Source organism: Pectinophora gossypiella, chromosome 21, assembly GCF_024362695.1.
Source record: "Pectinophora gossypiella chromosome 21, ilPecGoss1.1, whole genome shotgun sequence".
Classification (NCBI taxonomy): Eukaryota; Metazoa; Arthropoda; class Insecta; order Lepidoptera; family Gelechiidae; genus Pectinophora; species Pectinophora gossypiella.
In genome coordinates this window covers 5,925,525-5,943,658 of record NC_065424.1, presented here as the reverse complement: position 1 = coordinate 5,943,658, position 18,134 = coordinate 5,925,525, and the positions used below count along the sequence as shown (strand labels likewise).

Below are 18,134 nucleotides of genomic sequence, written 5' to 3'. Positions count from 1 at the left end.
GTCAAATCAGTTATTTTTTACTAAACGTCAAAATACGAAATTACTATGGAATTTGTATGAAAACACAACCTGAGACGTCATAGAAAAACGTGCCAAAATGTCGCACTTATTATTAAATGTTTCTTTATTAAAATTCATATATAAGTTAAATAGAACAAAGAAAACGTTTTTTGTCATTTTTAGATATGTCTGTATTTAGTAAACAGAATTTTATAATTTATCTCTGACCTAGAAATCTACCCAATTAATAGACGGCACATAGTCGCTTTATTAGTAATCATGCTAGTGGTATACATATGTACGTATTTGAAGTGTTCGTGTAGTCTCTTTTGTTAATTAACTACTTAAGTTATAACGGCAATCGACCTTATAAACCTAAATGAACACAGAAGCGGGCCCGGGAATGTTCTGTAAGTATGTTCGAGATTCATGCAATAAGCCACCGTTCGCACAGAAATCCGCGCGCGTTGCATACAAACGCCTGCTTCCCGGATCGCTTTGAATACTGATTCTGTGTGTGTTAACCTCAAAAGTTTTTTAGTTTTAATACATTTTAAATAAATGCTTGTTTTTTATAAAAAAAAAAAATGCTTATTTTTATTTACTTTTTAGTGACTAAAAAGGATATTATTCTTGTTTATAGCTGTTACTCATGCTTAGAGAAACTCACAAACAGAAAATTAAATCGAAAACGTCTATAACGAACCCGGAACTTTTGTCAAATACAAACGAATTCACATTAGAACGGATGAGAACCCGATGTTGTAATGGTTAACACACTCGTCCCGGCTTGGAGTTCAATTCCCGTCTGAGTGACTTTTTCAATTTAATTTGATTTTTGTGATCTTTTTTTGAAACTTAAGTGACCGAGCTTAAAACCAAAATACTCATCGAGACATTAAGACAAGTATTTAACGAATTATGACGTTGACAGTGAGTCCCCGAACGGTAATTCCCGCTATTTCTTCCACGACTTCCACATACCTACATAATTTTATTATTTAAGTACAAGGATAATGGTTTATTATTTTGGCCTGTTTCAACTAATTTAGACATATAAAATGCCAAAAGGCATAAATAGAAAAAAATTATGATCCTAGTTTTCTTATTTCCTATTTTTTTTACTAAAAATCATTTCCGGATTGATGAAATATTGAATTGATAAAATTTTCACCACAGGTAACTATTATAAAGAAAAAAAACGCTCGAAGTAGAGGGGACTCGCCTTAAAGAGACTCGCCGTAGCGGGAATCGCCGGTCGGGGAGTCGCTGTCAACGCCATTATTCTATTCAGTACCTTATTGTGTGTTACTTTCAGCGAAGGGCAATTTTCAAAATTGCATCGTATTAATCTTGTAACTGTAATGCTTCTATTGGGTGTTCGTAAGCGGCGTTGTCTGCAGGCTGGTGGGGCTGTGGTTGTTTGGGTGAAGGATGGTGAGGCAACGCATACCGCAACTTGTCCCAGAACCACGGCTCACCCCACTTCAAGTACGTGTTACTACGCAGGTACATCTTCAGCTCAGCCTGCATCTCCTCATCATACAGCACATCGTCCAACACCACCGCCACAACTCGGACTCTACCTTCAACAAGGGCACTCATATGCGCAGTCCGGAACTCAAGCATTCCCCAAACGGATTTCACAAAATTCTTAGATACTACCACCACAGTCCTTCTGGAAAGTTCTACCGAGTTGGAGATCTGTGCTGGGATGAGGTGGCCTGGCATCCAATCTCTGAAGTGCACGCACACTTTATATTCTCGGTCCAGGATTGGGAACAACTGTTCAATGATGATCGCTTCATCGGCGTGGCAGAAGGAGAGGAATACATCGAAGACGCGGTTGGAGTCGAGTTCGTCTTCTCGTACGCGGTAGAGGCACCAACCGCGAGCGAAGCAGAATATCTTCAGCGTGCGGTAGTAGTAGACCGCGACCCCACCGAGCCCCATCAATGCTGCCAACAGCAACGCCACAGACACTATGGCCTTCACCACGGCTGCTTCACGATCTCGCACCGCGCAGAGTTTTGACATATCCACAAACTCCAATGATTCATTGCTGCCGACACATTTGATGTCTTTGTAGTCATCCACCTATAATACAAATAGCACCAGGGGGGTTAAAATGGCCACATCGAAGCAATTTATGTAAGAAACCAATATTGCTATTTGACATTTGTTTGCATTACGCACTTACTTTTATATGCGCAAATGTCAAATTGCAATATTGCTTTCTTAGATGAATTGCTTCGATGTGGCCATTTTAACCCCCCAGTTTAGTTTTGAATTTGACCCTTATTATGATAGGCTCTGTTTTATGGTCTAAAAATAAGGACGTCTAGAGCCCTGTGCCAAGGTTTTTCTTTCAGAGTCTTTTCTTCGGCTGTATAAATTGGAGAAGCTGCAGTACTTTTAGGCGGATGAGACGTTCGTTAAGTTAAAACCTGCGATTCAAAATGTAACTATGTTACCTACTAAATAAAAATATTTTAACGAGCTGATTCGGGCCGATTCCCGATGGGGACATTGTCAAAAATCACTTTGTGAAACTGTCCTTTGTTTGGCTGGATCTGATGAGCCGTTGGGCCCGTACGACTGGACCAACCGCCTCCACCAACCCACGGTTGATTGACAGGCCTGTGCCTAGCAATGCGACGTATATATGCTGTTTATATTTTCGTTTTTATGTACTTATTATTTAGGTAATAGTTTTCTTCTTACCCGTCCAGGATTTTCCTTAAGCGCATTAAGCAGATGTTCGTTTTCACACGTGCATACAATAGGGTTCCCAGCGAAACGCACGCGCCGGTCCTTAACACCAAACAATGCAGACACTTCTGTAGCATCTAGCTTCCAGATGTTGTTGTCAGATAGGTCTAGATACTGGAAGAAGAATAATACAATTAGAACGGCCTCCGTGGTCCAGTGGTTGAACGTTGGGCTCAAGATCCGGAGGTCCCGAGTTCGAATCCCGGTGGGGACATATCACAAAAATCACTTTGTAATCCCTAGTTTGGTTAGGACATTACAGGCTGATCACCCGTTTGTCCGAAAGTAACATGATCCGTGCTGCGAAAGGCACGTTGAGCCGTTGGTCCCGGTTACTACTTACTGATGTAAGTGAGTAGTCGTTACATGAATCATGTCAGGGGAGTTTGGCGTTGTTGGGTTGATGAGGTTGGTCATTCACCTCACAACCCACACGATAGGAGAGAAACAGAGCAAGAGTATTGTTCGTACTTTGTATGTGTTTTATGTAAGAGTCAAATTAATCCTAAAAACACTCACAAGGTGACCTGCCTTGGGGGAGTTTAGATTCGGGTTAAAATGGCATCGAAGCAATTCATCTAATTTTATTTATTTATTTTATTTTATTTTGTTTGGGGAGCTTAATTCACACAATGTTACACTTAGTAGTAAATAAAGGCCAATTACAAGCTACCACAAATAAATGAAAAAGAGTTATACAACAAGACAAGAGAGCGGAGATATAGAAAAAATATAAGAAAAAAAATTGGATTGAATGCGCAATTTAGCAAGAATACACATTAAAACACTAACAATAATTAACAACTATTACCAATTACCTCTAATAAGCTGACTCTTCAGCGAATTAATACTACTGCTAAACAAATCACATTGAGAGGCATTAACCTCGTTAAATTGTTTAAGGGAACGAGGTAAATAACTATTGCTTCTATATTTGGTGCGGCAACGAGGAACATGAAGCAAACGATTGTGACTGGACAATCTAATGGCCACATCGAAGCAATTCATCTAAGAAAGCAATGTTGCAATTTGACATTTGCGCATATTAAAGTAAGTGCGCCTCCGTGGTCTAGTGGTTAGAGCGTTAGGCTCACGATCTGGAGGTCCGGGTTCGATTCCCGATGGGGACATTGTCGAAATCACTTTGTGAGACTGTCCTTTGTTTGGTAAGGACTTTTCAGGCTTGATTCACCTGATTGTCCGAAAAAGTAAGATGATTCCGTGCTTCGGAGGGCACGTTAAGCCGTTGGTCCCGGCTATTAGCCGTAAAAACACCCCTGCACCCGCAGTGGAGCAGCGTGGTGGAGTATGCTCCATACCCCCTCCGGTTGATTGAGGGGAGGCCTGTGCCCAGCAGTGGGACGTATATAGGCAGTTTATGTAAAGTAAGTGCGCAATGCAAACAAATGTCAAATAGCAATATTGCTTTCTTAGATGAATTGTTTCGATGTGGCCATTTTAACCCCATTGGTCACTTACTAAGAGTCGATCAGGCAGGTGTGCAGGTAACGTCACGAGACTGCTCCTCGAAGCAAGGAAGACAGTGACACCAGCCATATTCAGCAGATCAGCTGGCAGGGTGAGTAGCTTGACTCCCGTGCAGTCCACCTTGACTGTGGCATCTTGCCAGAAGCGATAGCATGTGCAGGAGCCGCAGCTAAACCTGAAAACATAACATAATAAAAACATCATCATCATCACCAGCCCATTAACGTCCCCACTGCTTGGGGCACGGGCCTTCCCTATGGATGGATAGGGAGATCGGGCCTTAAACCACCACGCGGGCCCAGTGCGGACTGGTGGTTATTAACGACTACTAATGCAGCCGGGACCAACGGCTTAACGTGCCTTCCGAAGCACGGAGGAGCTCGAGATGAATTTTTTTTTGTGGTCACCCATCCTATGACCGGCCATTGCGAAAGTTGCTTAACTTCAACAATCGCAGACCGAGCGCGTTTACCGCTGCGCCATCGAGCATAAAAACATAAGCTCACCTATATCCTAGGTATCGTTAAAGGTGCAGTCATGAGCAATATCATGTACCCACTTTAGAACCCTGTCGCACTGTCATCTTTGACATTTAATGAGACTTACGGTTTAATTTGTCAAAAAAGTAAATGTGACATGGTTTCAAAGTGTATACATATTAGTACTCGTGACCGTACATCCATCGCAAGATGAACTAAGCTTTCTGTTAGACCAACGTGATAAGTGGTGAGCCGTATCGCCGTCTGTGTGACGAGCCAAGGCCGAGCCAACTGTGTTAGTGAAGACTGCACTTGAGATAAATTAATAACTCATTGGTGCACTTAGAGTGTTGAGCAACTTTCGCAAAGGCCGGTCATAGGATGGGTAACCACAAAAAAAAGTTTTCATCTCGAGCTCCTCCGTGCTTCGGAAGGCACGTTAAGCCGTTGGTCCCGGCTGCATTAGCAGTCGTTAATAACCACCAATCCGCATTGGGCCCGCGTGGTGGTTTGAGGCCCGATCTCCCTATCCATCCATAGGGAAGGCCCGTGCCCCAGCAGTGGGGACGTTAATGGGCTGGTGATGATGGTACAAGACTCGTTTGAGAAGAAAGCCGGTGTAACACAAGACCACAGTGATTAATTAATCCATCAATCACTTAATTTTAATCAGTGACTTATTGTAGATATGCCGCATATGGTATTATTATAATACAATACAAAAACGCTCTATTGCACATACAACACTTTATTACACTTACTTATTTTTTTTCTTTATTATACTTTATATATTTATTGGTATTCACTACTTGGCCGGACAAATGGGGAGCGCTGAGGGCTCTAACTAGGGTTTGCAGTACCGGAACTGAACTGGATTTTCGAATTCCCGGTACTGGAGCCTATCCAGTACCGGGAATTACCGGGAAGTTTCGAAACTTCGGTACCTACTGAAAAAAAATTAAATTCGTAATTATTTTATGAGTATGACGAAATTAAACACCAAAACGCTTTTTAAAATATTTAATCAACTTACTACTAAATATACTTACTAGTAAATACTAAATATACTTAGCTTTAAATTTGGTAATTGAGATCACGCACACATTACTTCTACATTCTGCTGTCCTGACACGCCTGTATCGCCTTTCTCTCGAACAAAGAACTGTGCCTAAATCCTGGAAGCTTGCTAACGTACAACCGGTGCCTAAGAAGGGTAGCCGTGCCGACCCGGCCAACTATAGACCGATCGCCATTACTTCCATCATTTGCAAAGTGATGGAGAGAGTCCTAAACAGTAAACTGCTGACGTACCTAGAGACAAACGATCTGCTTTGTGATCACCAATACGGATTTCGCAGAGGTCGTTCAACCGGTGATCTTCTAGTGTACGTCACGCACTACTGGGGCGAGGCCATCGAGAAACACGGCGAGGCCCTGGCTGTGTCCTTGGACATCTCAAAGGCCTTCGACCGGGTATGGCACGCTGGCTTGTTAAGTAAGCTTCCAGCATACGGCATTCCCGCTGGCTTCAGCACCTGGATATCAGACTTCCTGAGTGAGCGATCGATAAGAGTAGTCATTGACGGCGGCTCTTCTGACCTTATCGCTATTGATGCCGGGGTTCCTCAGGGGTCTGTCCTCTCTGCGACTCTCTTCCTGTTGCACATCAATGACTTGCTTATGTCAGGCATTGTTGGGTACGCTGATGACAGTACTGTCTTAGAGAGGTATGTGTCCGGTGCTGCAGCTACCGCGGAAGTAGTTCGATCTCTTCGAGAGGATTTGGTGGAACGAACGGATGAGATTCTGAAGCATGTGTCCCAATGGGGAGACAAAAATCTGGTAACGTTCAACTCTTCAAAAACACAGGCGTGTCTGTTCACCGCTAAGAAGAGTCCGTTCAACAGGACTCCTACTTTCCGAGGTGCATCTGTACCGATCACCGACCGTCTTGAGCTTCTTGGAATGGAGCTGACGTCTCGCCTCAACTTTGGAACCACCATTGAATCCAAAGCTCAAACTGCAGCCAAAAAACTGGGCATCCTAAATAGGGTTAAGCGGTACTTCTCACCTGGACAACTTTTGACCTTATATAAAGCACAAGTCCGTTCTTGCATGGAGTACTGTTCTCACCTTTGGGATGGCTCAGCTAAGTACCAACTTGCTGCGTTGGATTCTGTTGAGCGACGTGCTAAGAGGTTGATCGGCGACAGGAAGCTGGTGGAAGCCAAACTGCATAGCCTAGACCACCGCCGTAAAGTCGCCTGTCTGTCGGTTTTTTACAGATTGTACTTCGGGGAGTGTGCACAGGAGCTCCATCGGCTCATTCTACCAAGTCCATTCCATCTGAGGACATCCAGACGTACGGCGGGTTACCATCCTTACTTGGTTGACATACCACTAATCCGCACCAAGCGCTTCGCTTCATCCTTCATAATGCGCACAGCCAAGGAATGGAATGGGCTGCCGGCGTCGGTGTTTTCCTGACTCTTATAACCTGGGGTCCTTTAAATCACGGGTGAATAGGCATTTTCTGGGTAAGCTCGTTCCAACGTCGACCTCTTCTTCTTGTAGAAGAACGAAGTCAAGAGCAAACCCATCTTAATTAAAAAAAAAAAAAACATTAAAAAATAACAAGAAACAATGCAAAAGCCAAAGGAAACTAGCCGTGAACACACTGTGTTTATTTTATTGAATGATTCAAAGCATAAGGTTATTTATTATGCACAAAATATAACCTACAATATAAACAAACTACCTAGTTCACGATAAATAAACAAGGGTATATTAAAGTACTCACCAGTCTATTACTTTTAAACAAAACACTTACTACATCGTTGCTGTACCAAGATTGGGGCGGCACTGGCATGGCGGAACGGGCCGAGCGGCCAGAAGATGCCAGCGAGCTAACCGAAAACTGCCGAATATTACCGATTACTCTAGAGTACGTACGACTCGTGCACGTACTTCTATCTTGGTTGCGTGCGTTAGCGCGCCTCACGCGCGGTTTTAAAAATTAAAATTTCGTGGCAGTATAAGTGTTTGTACAGTACCGGGAATTACCGGGACATAGTTTAGATTTCCCGGTACTAAAGATTTTTGCATTTCCCGGGAATTCTCGGTATTTTCAGTACCGAGAATTCCCGGGAGCAAACCCTAGCTCTAACCCGATACATTAAGACTAAGGAGGGTGCACAGTAGGGTTTGTTGTTGTTAGATAGAGGGAGACTAAAATTCCTTACTAACTTGTCGCACTCGAGCGTCTCCGGCGGCCGATGCGCAGGCGCCGATCCGTCGACGCACACCACGTCCGGAGCGGTCACCAGACCCTCCCGCGTTGCCTTCGCGAACCACGCATTCTTACAATCACAGTCAATCTTTATTTTTCTATGTTCAGCTATTGACACTGTCACGTTGCCTTTCTTGGACCCCTGAAAGTTTTATTATAGTTGAGTACGCATGTCAAAACAACAACGTAACATAAGCTGACGACTATAGCCCAATTGGGGTAGTCAGAGGTACATCTATTGCAAGAAGAACTAAGTATCCACACCACACCTCACCGAGCTATAGATAGATAGATAGATAAAATACTTTATTGAGCACAATGGACACAAAATACAGAGATAAGGACAGCATATACAGAAAAGCACAACAGGCGGCCTTATTGCTCATGCAGCTATCTGTTAGACTAAAGATAAAATAAAGAGAGAAAGAATATATTTATTATTAGAGGAAGCCACAGTATACAACTGTCCTGATCTCCTCAGTATGATCCATCTTAGAGTTCCTAATAGAATTTTGCGACATAATAATGCCCCTCTCAGTCACACTAATTATAGAAACAATAGCTTCTTTCCTAGAACATTAAGATTAGTTAATAAAAAAACACCTTGCTAAACAAGGAACCTTTTTAAATTTTAGGTTAGGTAACTGAGCCCGTTTGACATGTAAAATGTTTTAGGTTCACCTGTGGTAGCTTTGTAATTGGCGTTTGTTTACACATATAAATATCTACTTTGTAAAAGAGGCTGTAAGCTACCCGAATAAAATTAAATTAAATTAAACAATAAAACTGGTGCTGATTCCAGAACACACCATCTAATTTTATTTTAAGTTATACCTATCATTTTCTTATCCGTTGAAAAAGAAAAGGACGATCATACTATGGTTTTTAGCTTTCCTGTCATAAGGAGGTATCTCCTAGCATGATCGATATTTGATGTTTTGTCCTGCAGGTTATAATGCACAAGACAACCTTTTAATATACTATCGCGGAGCTCCGTGCGTCGTAAAGTTCGCGATTGAACGATTTGTTCATACTTGTAAGGCGTGCGTTTCGCACTCACTTGGCCCTTCCAACTTCTTTCTTCTATTCCATGCTGATGATGATGATGATGATAAAGTGTGTCATACTTACGTCAGTGAGACCCAGGTAATCATCCATGTCAAACACTAGGCTGTCCAGTGTCGCAGTGTGCCATTTTTCAAGCTCCTCAAATTCAACGAGTAGTCGCTGCGCTCGCGCCGACAGAAGCTCGCTGAACTACAACAATAATTTGCATCATTATCCAAGTGTCGGACCCAACTGGTAACCCCGAGGTGATTCAGTTTTGGCGGCGAGGGTGTGCTGCCGCCGAAGGATGTGTTGGTACGCTAGCCACAAGTTGGCAGTGTGACTAGGGATCGACGATCCAGTTAAGTAATGTTGGAAGTTATGCGTCAAGCTGTGTAAACTTCGATAGCGCGTTTCAAGACTGCATTCAGTGGATGCGCGCCATCTGTTGGTTATTGGACGAACTAGCTGGTCAACTAGTTGCGTCCGCCACATCATCCATCAAGCTTCTGCCTTTACCCACTCTAAGTATGGTCGGCACAATATGTATTCAGATAGTGCGACTTGGTTCTAAATTAGGTACATGATATTGCTCATGACTGTACACACCTTCCACACACGTATCCTTCTTCACACAATCCACCCACTTTCTTGGGTCGTCCCTAACGTCAACACGCATTTACAAAGTACTGGATTAGCTTTGTTCGATTTTATATCGCCGACCTCACCCCGTCTGCTTCTTATTTTAGTCTTAAAAGGCTGTAAGCCGCTAAGCAGTAAGCGAGACAGCGCACAGACTGCCTCGCTCGCACTTATGCTTACACCGTATAACACTTAGTACGTCACTTTTCTGACCATACTATTAAATTAAACGCCCCTTCCCCTTTCTTTTTTTGGTTTTCCTTTCGCAGGTTGGAAGGTCAGACAGGCAGTCGCTTCTGTAAAAAACCGGACCTGTCAAATCTTCAGGTTAGGTAAGCGGACCCTGTGAAAACGGGATAACGCTAGAAAAAAAAAATACCTTCAGTTCCGCAACTTTTGTATTTTTTAGGTCCAAATAGTTTAACTGCGGCATAGCACGGAACTCCTTGAAACAGAGCCTGGATGTGCTTGTCTTCCCTAAAGAAAGCCACTCCAGCGATTTAAATTCCACTGCAAATGAAATCAGTGTTAAATGGACAAAGAGTAGATACCGGCACAACCTGGACACTTCATACAAGACTGAATTTTCTCTCGTGTGGGTTATGACTTATGAGGTCAATGACCGACTTTATCAACACTGGTTAGGAGGACTATTAAGCCGTCAAAGGCCCCTAACATGGCTCATGTAATGAAAATAGTAGCAGGGACCGACTGCTTGACGTGCCCTCCAAATCACGGATCATCTTACTTTCGGACAATTGGGTGACCAGCCTGCAATGTCCTAAACTAAGTAAGGATCACAAAGTGTTTTTTGTAATATTTTCCCACCAGGATTCGAACACGGGACGTCTAGACCGCGAGCCCAAAGCTCTACCAATAAACCATGTAGGCCGTTTATATTTGTATAAATAATATAACTAAACGTTACCGAGTTAAAAAAAACAAACTATTAAAACTATAGAAGTTTCATAATAACACTGCCACCCCTTTTTACCCCCTTAGGGGTTAAATTTCACTAAATCCCGTCTTAATGAGCACCTACGTCCTAAAAGGAACTCCCATGCTAAATTTGAGACTTCTAGCACTTGTAGTTTCTAAGATTTCGTATTGAGTGAGTCAGTCGGTCAGTCATCATCATCATCATCAGCCGTACGACGCCCACTGCTGGGCATAGGCCTCCCCCAAGGATCTCCATGACGATCGATCCTGCGCTGCCCGCATCCAGCGGCTTCCCGCGACCTTCACCAGATCGTCGGTCCACCTTGTAGCGAGCCTACCCACTGAGCGTCGTCCGACACGGTTAGTAACCTTTCGCTATTATACAGGGTGGCCCAGAGGTTCACATTCAAAATGGAAAATTAGATAACGGGGCTCATTGGCTACCAGAAACAAGAAATTAGATTACCTACCTGATGAGAAATTCCCCGTAGCACAGAAGTCAAAGCTAAGGAACTCGTTAAAAGACAGCAGCCTGAGACGAGGTATAGTCGACAACTGCTGTATCAGGGCCGCAGTCACTTCTGACCATTCAGGGCTATCCTCCCAAACGCTCCAGGTAGTAGAAATACGTATTTCCCTTATTGACTGTTCTCTTCCCCTGTAAAAAATTACATTAAATAACATTAGTTGGACTAACGCGATATGTTGGACCATCATCGAATAAAAGTCCAAACATGTTCGGGATTAAAAAGGCCACGAAGCAATTCATCTAAAAAAGCAATATTTGACATTTGTTCGCATTTCTCCCTCTCTCTCTCTCTCTTTATTTAAGAGCTGCGCTCTTGTCGGTGGAGTAATCGCCATTCCTCTCTTCTTCCCGCCAAATCCTTCACCTCCTGATACGACACGACCTGCACTTCTCTTTTATTTGTTTCATAAATGTTCTCCTAGGTCTACCCCTTCCTCTCTTCCTTCATTTTTTCCTTCTATGATGTTTGTTATAAATGAATCGTGTCGTATCAGGTGGTGGTGGTGGTATTTCCTCTCCGGTTCTCTATAGTCTTCATTATGGTTCTCTTTTCTTCAACTCTTTCCAGCACTTTTTCATTTGACACCATTTCAGTCCAGCTTATACCCCCCATCCTTCACCAATATATGCGCAAATGTCAAATAGTAATATTGCTTTTTTAGATGTGTTTTTAACCCCCCAGCTGCTTGCTTTCATGGGCATATCACTTTGACGTGTTGAACATGTGTTGAACCATTATTATAATTTTTTTGTTAGTGTATTGTATTGAGATGTGCAATCCTGTAATAATATTATAAATAATTTAAAAATATAATACCGGGTTCTTACCGCGTTATTATCAGAGATATGAGACTCCCGATATGTCGACACTGTTGCAAGTGCCATGATCACGGGACGACTGATTAAGTTGCAGTGGTGTAGGTAGATCCATAATTTTCTAAGGGCAAACAAATCTGTCTACCCTCTTTCTTTGCCGCTTGTTCTACATTTAATGTGGGAATGTTCGGAACCATCTAAACTCGCACCAAACTCACTGCATCAAACAGCACTCACTGTGTCCTTGCGTTTTGTCACCACATTAGGTCGTTTTAAGTTTTTTTACAATACCTACTCACGGGATTCAAATCAAATCAAATATACTTTATTGCACACACCATACAAAACTTACACTGGTGGACGAAAGATACAGCACAATCTGGCGGCCTTATTGCTAAGCAGCAATTTCTGGCAACCAGATTCCACATACTCGATAATTTAAACCCGTCTTACCTGTTGAAATTTTTGTGTTTTTTTACTTCAATAGCCTCCTTTACGAGTCTAGGGATGTATTGTCGTTCTGTTTAAAGGAGGCTATTGAATTCAAAAAATACAAAAATTTCAAGAGGGTAGACATATGCTTGGTCTACCTACCCCACTCCAATTTCATCAGTCTTCTCAGGATCATGGCACTTGCAACAGTTTTCAAATATCGGGAGTCTCATATCCCTGATAATAACGCGGTAAGAACCCGGTATTATGTGTTTTAATTATGGTAATAACTGCGTAAACCTCAAATAATATTATAAATATTATCTTTCTCTTTTTCTTACTATGAAATGAGTTACCATACGGGTCGCCATACCTACTCTATCTTAGGATTTCGTATGAAAAGTAGCTGCAAGTTGTTATACATCTCTGCCTAACCCCTTCGTGGATACAGACGGGACGCTATATTATGTGATGATGTTAAGTGAACACTTACCTGGCTGTAGGAAACAGCGGGTACTGTACGATGGGCCTAATATCTTCAAAGTACAGGTCAATGACTTCCAAGTTTGGCGCGCTGTCCAATATCTTCTGCACCTCCTGGATAGTAGGCTTGTTGAGACTCAGGTGCCGGAGCTGGGTGCAGTTAGCGAGCCAGTCCCGGTGCATCGACTGGAGGTCGCTCAATACAACATGTAGGGACCTCAGATGTGAACAGGATCCCCACACGTGGGTTGGTGATGCCACTGTGAACGTGTCGAAACAACATGACATAAGTGGTTGAGCGTTGGGCTCACGATCCGGAGGTCCCGGGTTCGATTCCGGTTTTGGTTAGGACATTACTGGCTGATCATCAGATTGTTCGGAAGTAAGATGATCCGTGCTTCGGAAGGCATGTTAAGCCGTTGGTCCCGGTTACTACTTACTGATGTAAATAAGTAGTCGTTACCATGAGCCATGTCAGGGGCCTTTGGCGGCTCAATAGTAACCCTGACACCAGGGGTGATGAGGTTGGTACTCCACCTCACAACCCACACTATAGAGGAAGATAACAAGTGGTTATTACATTTGCCAAACCATCCTGCCCGTTGCGTCAAGATGACGTGTAGAACCAGTGTAGGGTCCAGTCAGGTGGGGCGTAACCATGGTAACCACTATCTCTAACTAGTCTAATAGCACACCCGGACACTTCACACAAAACACCTCGTTTTACACAGACATTACACATTGACGTTATCGTACACGCGCATCTGTGTGTGTGGGTGTGCGTCAAGCTAGCGGCCTCAAAAAAAAAATGGGCACGAAAAAATAATTTGACCATACCAAAAAATAGTACTCTTATTAAAAAAAATAGTACCTGTTGTAAAAAAATTAGTACCATCACGGTTCTGGATTTATAGCCATGTTTTATTGCACTTGCTAGCTTGACGGTGAGCGAAATTTGGCGAGAGTTAACGACAAGGTCTTTCGCTTTGATTTAAATGCCAAAAAATAGTACCGAAATAGTACTCACCCCCTGCAAAATACCGAAAGTAGTACTTCAACGGTTCCAAAGTTATAAAGGCAGTTCTTTGATCCCGCTAGCTTGACGTTTTGAAAATACCTATTATCTGGGGAATGCTTGCATACTTCAGTTTGTAACTAATGTCAATAAACTCGTATGAAATAGTACTCCCTACCATCATAATTTGGACCTGATTCTCTTTGTAGAAATATGTCAAAAAGTCATTATAACCTATGTCATACATTTATCAAGACAAGTACAGTCGCGAACAAAATTATTACACATGGTCAAGAATGTTGTCAGATTTTAGTATTTTTCCCCATTTTTGGGTAAAAATTGGTGAAGTGCCAGGGTTGTCAGATGAAAGTAATATCATTGTTGAAACTCTTTGAGTTATTCTACAAATACTGCAAATTGTTTATTAACAAACACTTCGATCCGTAAGAAATTCAACATGAAGGTATAAATTATAAAATAAAACAGCAGATTAAAAATGTATTATGATGTATTAAAATCACAGATTGTTTTCGATAAGAACTAGACCCATGCAGCCATTTTCTATTAAAATTAGTGCATATGGGTGTATGCAATAGGAATTTTTTGTAATAGCAGCACTCTGAAGTGCAAAGAAATGGTAGGGTAGACCTCCAAAATGGCAATACTTACGAATAAATTGTGAGGTTATGTAATTGTCTACGTGACTGTATCAACAACAAATGTATGGCATAGGTTATGATGATTTTTTAACATTTCTACAAAGAGAATCGGATCAAAATTATGATGGTAGGGAGTACTATTTCATACGAGTTCATTGACATTAGTTACATACTGAAGTATGCAAGCGTTCCCCAGATAATAGGTATTTTCAAAACGTCAAGCTAGCGGGATCAAAGAACTGCCTTTATAACTTTGGAACCGTTGAAGTACTACTTTCGGTATTTTGCAGGGGGTGAGTACTATTTCGGTACTATTTTTTGGCGTTTAAATCAAAGCGAAAGACCTTGTCGTTAACTCTCGCCAAATTTCGCTCACCGTCAAGCTAGCAAGTGCAATAAAACATGGCTATAAATCCAGAACCGTGATGGTACTAATTTTTTTACAACAGGTACTATTTTTTTCAATAAGAGTACTATTTTTTGGTATAGTCAAATTATTTTTTCGTGCCCATTTTTTTTTTGAGGCCGCTAGCTTGACGCACACGTGTGTGGTGTGACTTTTGACGCCCATACGATTGAAGTCTAAACTATGTCCGAGGGGGGTGAGGTATAATTAGCTCAGCCGCTTGTGGCGAGCGGAGAGTTGCCATTCTATACGTAGTATTATTCCTTATTCTATGCTAATACCGTCGATTTTCCCGATCTCTATATGACCTTGACGCATCTGTCTGGGTGTATTGGGTAGTGTAATTACCGCTTAAGCTCACGACTATATTTTCGGTAGACCATTTCAATCCAGGGGGGTTAAAATGGCCACATCGAAGCCATTCATCTAAGAAAGCAATATTGCTATTTGACAGTTGCTTGCATTGCGCACTTACTTTTATATGCGCGCACTTACTTTTATTAAACCCCTAGTTCTGATTCGTACCTTTTTTCTATTTAAAACAAAATCCTTGGATGTGTGCAGTGGAGCAACGTGGTGGAGTATGCTCCATACCTCCTCCGATTGTTTGACGGGGGGCCCAGCAGTGTGACGTAAATATTTATTGTTAATGTATTTACATAACATCCATGGCAACCCACACCGCAGTAGGTCACGAGCATTTAATATGTACACACTTTGGTACCATGTCACATTAACTTTTTTGACAAATTGAACTGTAAGTCTCACTAAATGTCAAATATGTTAGTGCGACAGAGTCCTAAAGTGGGTACATTATATTGCTCATGACTGTAACGAGCTTTCTATGAGACCAACGTGATAGGTGGTGAGCCGTATCGCCGTCTGTAATGGTCGAGCCAACTGTGTTAGTGAAAACTGCTCTTCAAATGAATGTATAAGTCATTGGTGCAAGTTCAAGTTTTTTACGTGACTTATTGTAGATTTGCCGGTGGCATTAACTACTTGGCCGGACAAATGGGTAGCGCTGAAGGCTCTCACCCGGTACAACGTTTAAGACAACAGGCCTGAGGGTGCCCAGTTGGGCGCGAACCTCGGCTCAGGGCGTCGTCTGAGAGGAAAAGTTCGGTACTGGCAAATAAGTAGAAACTTACATGATAATTCGACGTTTTCTAGCCTAGAGGACTCAGGCAGAGGAGGCATGTCGAGATCCCGGATTGCGATTTGAGTAACATTCATCAGGTCCTTGTCCAGGTCAAAAATCGGCGGCTTAATGTCACCGCCCCAATAGTTACAGGCTTCCAGGCGAATTTTTCGTGTCCTGTCTGGTAGCAGCTGAACTAACTGGCCATCCAGCAGGTACAGGTTGTCTGAAGAATCTGCCAATGGACAGAAATGTTGGATGAACAAAAGATGGAGAGAGTCAGAGCCACCGGAAAGCGAGCCCAACGCTCAAAGGGGGTTAAAAAGGCCACATCGAAGCAATTCATCTTAAAAAAACAACATTGCAATTTGACATTTGCGCATATAAAAGTAAATTTAAGTGCGCAGTGCAAACAAATGTCAAATAGCAATGTTGCTTTTTTAGATTAATTGCTTCGATGTGGCTTTTACGAACTGGACCACAGAGGCTGGAGAAAGGAGAGTGAGATTGGGTAATTCAGTGAATGTGGCAATGCATGCAGTTGTTAGTAGCCAATGTATCTCGCAAGATGCGAGGATGGCTGTTCACAATGCAGTGCTTGTCCCTACGCTGAAGTACGGTAGTGAATGTTGGGTATGGCAGAAGAAGCATGAAAGTAGGATCAATGCCGTAGAAATGAGGTCTTTGCGTAGCATCTGCGGTTTGAAGTTGTGTGATAGAGTGAGAAACAGTGTGATAAGACAGAGATGTGGTGTAAAAGACGATATAGTGACTAGGATTGAGAAGGGAATGTTAGGTTGGTTTGGACACGTTGAGCGGATGAAGAATAATAGAATTGCAAAAGCGGTATATAAAGCGAAAGTTGATGGTAGGGCTGGCAGAGGAAGACCGAGAAGGACCTACGATGATTAAATTGGAGATGTCCTTTGAAAAGGTTCAATACGATCTACTCTGAACCGGCGTGCGTGTATGAAGCGATTGATGAATGTGGAGGAAGCAAGAGAAGTGTGTCAGGATCGAAGCAAATGGAATTCTATAGTCTCTGCTTACCCCGGTGGGAAATAGGCGTGAGTTTATGTATGTATGTATGTACCACAGAGGCCGTTAAAATGCTAAATAAAAAACCAGAAGCGAAGTAAAAATAAGGCAAATAAAAATTCTGGCAAACGGAAAAACGTCAATAGGACCCCTTTTATACATAATACAGAAACTCACTCCTATCGGGGTAAGCAGAGACTACGGAATTTTTGCTTCGATCTTGACACACTTTTCGTGGAGGAATCCACATTCCTACCTAACCTAAACCTAGATCGTTCTAAACATTTTCTAAGGACATCTCCAATTTGGCCGACTTATGTCCTTTTAGGTCTTCCTCTACCGGCTGAGAGCCTTCAGCGCTCCGCATTTGTCCGACCAAGTAGTTAATGTCATTTGCGTTAAATCTTACAATAAGTCACTTCAAGAAAAAAATGTTAAGTAAATAGTGTATTTACTTACCACATGTTGTAAGTGAAGATACAATTTGATAGCAGTAGTAGCTGACGCCGATGATAGCCCACAGAAATCCACTCATGCGCATCGTACGCAAACTTCGATTAATGATCTATATTGTGTAAACATTTGATATCTTGCGCGGGCGTTGCCTCCGTCGCTATCGTTTATCAAATCAAATCAAATACACGTTATTGCACAGAACTTAATTTTAACAATCAGACATAACACATGGATACAGTACAACTTGGGCGGCCTTATTGCTCTAGAGCAATTTATTCCAGGCAACCAGTACCAGGAAAAAATCATTTACTAGACTCGCTTGGCTTGTTTATCACCCGTCACCATAATCCATCTTTGGACTGCGTATCAAAAGTGGCTGCAACTTGTCTTCAGCCTTCTATCCACCCCTTTATGGAGCACGAGCATGAATTTACGTATGTATGGATTGGTAGGTTATGTGTTGAAAGAGCAGCCTTGATTTTATTTCTGTCTATAAGTAAAAG

General features: G+C 42.3%; 1 protein-coding gene and 1 non-coding gene across 2 annotated transcripts; one reads left to right on the top strand and one right to left on the bottom strand.

The window, feature by feature from the left end:
* Positions 1 to 106: 106 nt before the first annotated feature.
* LOC126376504 (protein toll-like) lies at positions 107 to 17,849 on the bottom strand. The gene is made up of 10 exons (XM_050023943.1): positions 17,635 to 17,849; positions 16,148 to 16,372; positions 12,927 to 13,176; positions 11,127 to 11,314; positions 10,097 to 10,227; positions 9,160 to 9,285; positions 7,986 to 8,170; positions 4,252 to 4,435; positions 2,725 to 2,886; positions 107 to 2,097 (listed from the first exon to the last, which is right to left on the bottom strand). Exons 1-10 carry the CDS (start codon positions 17,714 to 17,716, stop codon positions 1,348 to 1,350), a joined length of 2,283 nt encoding a protein of 760 aa, XP_049879900.1. The 5' UTR covers positions 17,717 to 17,849; the 3' UTR covers positions 107 to 1,347.
* Positions 2,915 to 2,986, top strand: Trnal-caa (transfer RNA leucine (anticodon CAA)). Its single transcript has one exon. It is a non-coding gene; the product is annotated as a tRNA-Leu (tRNA).
* Positions 17,850 to 18,134: the final 285 nt, after the last annotated feature.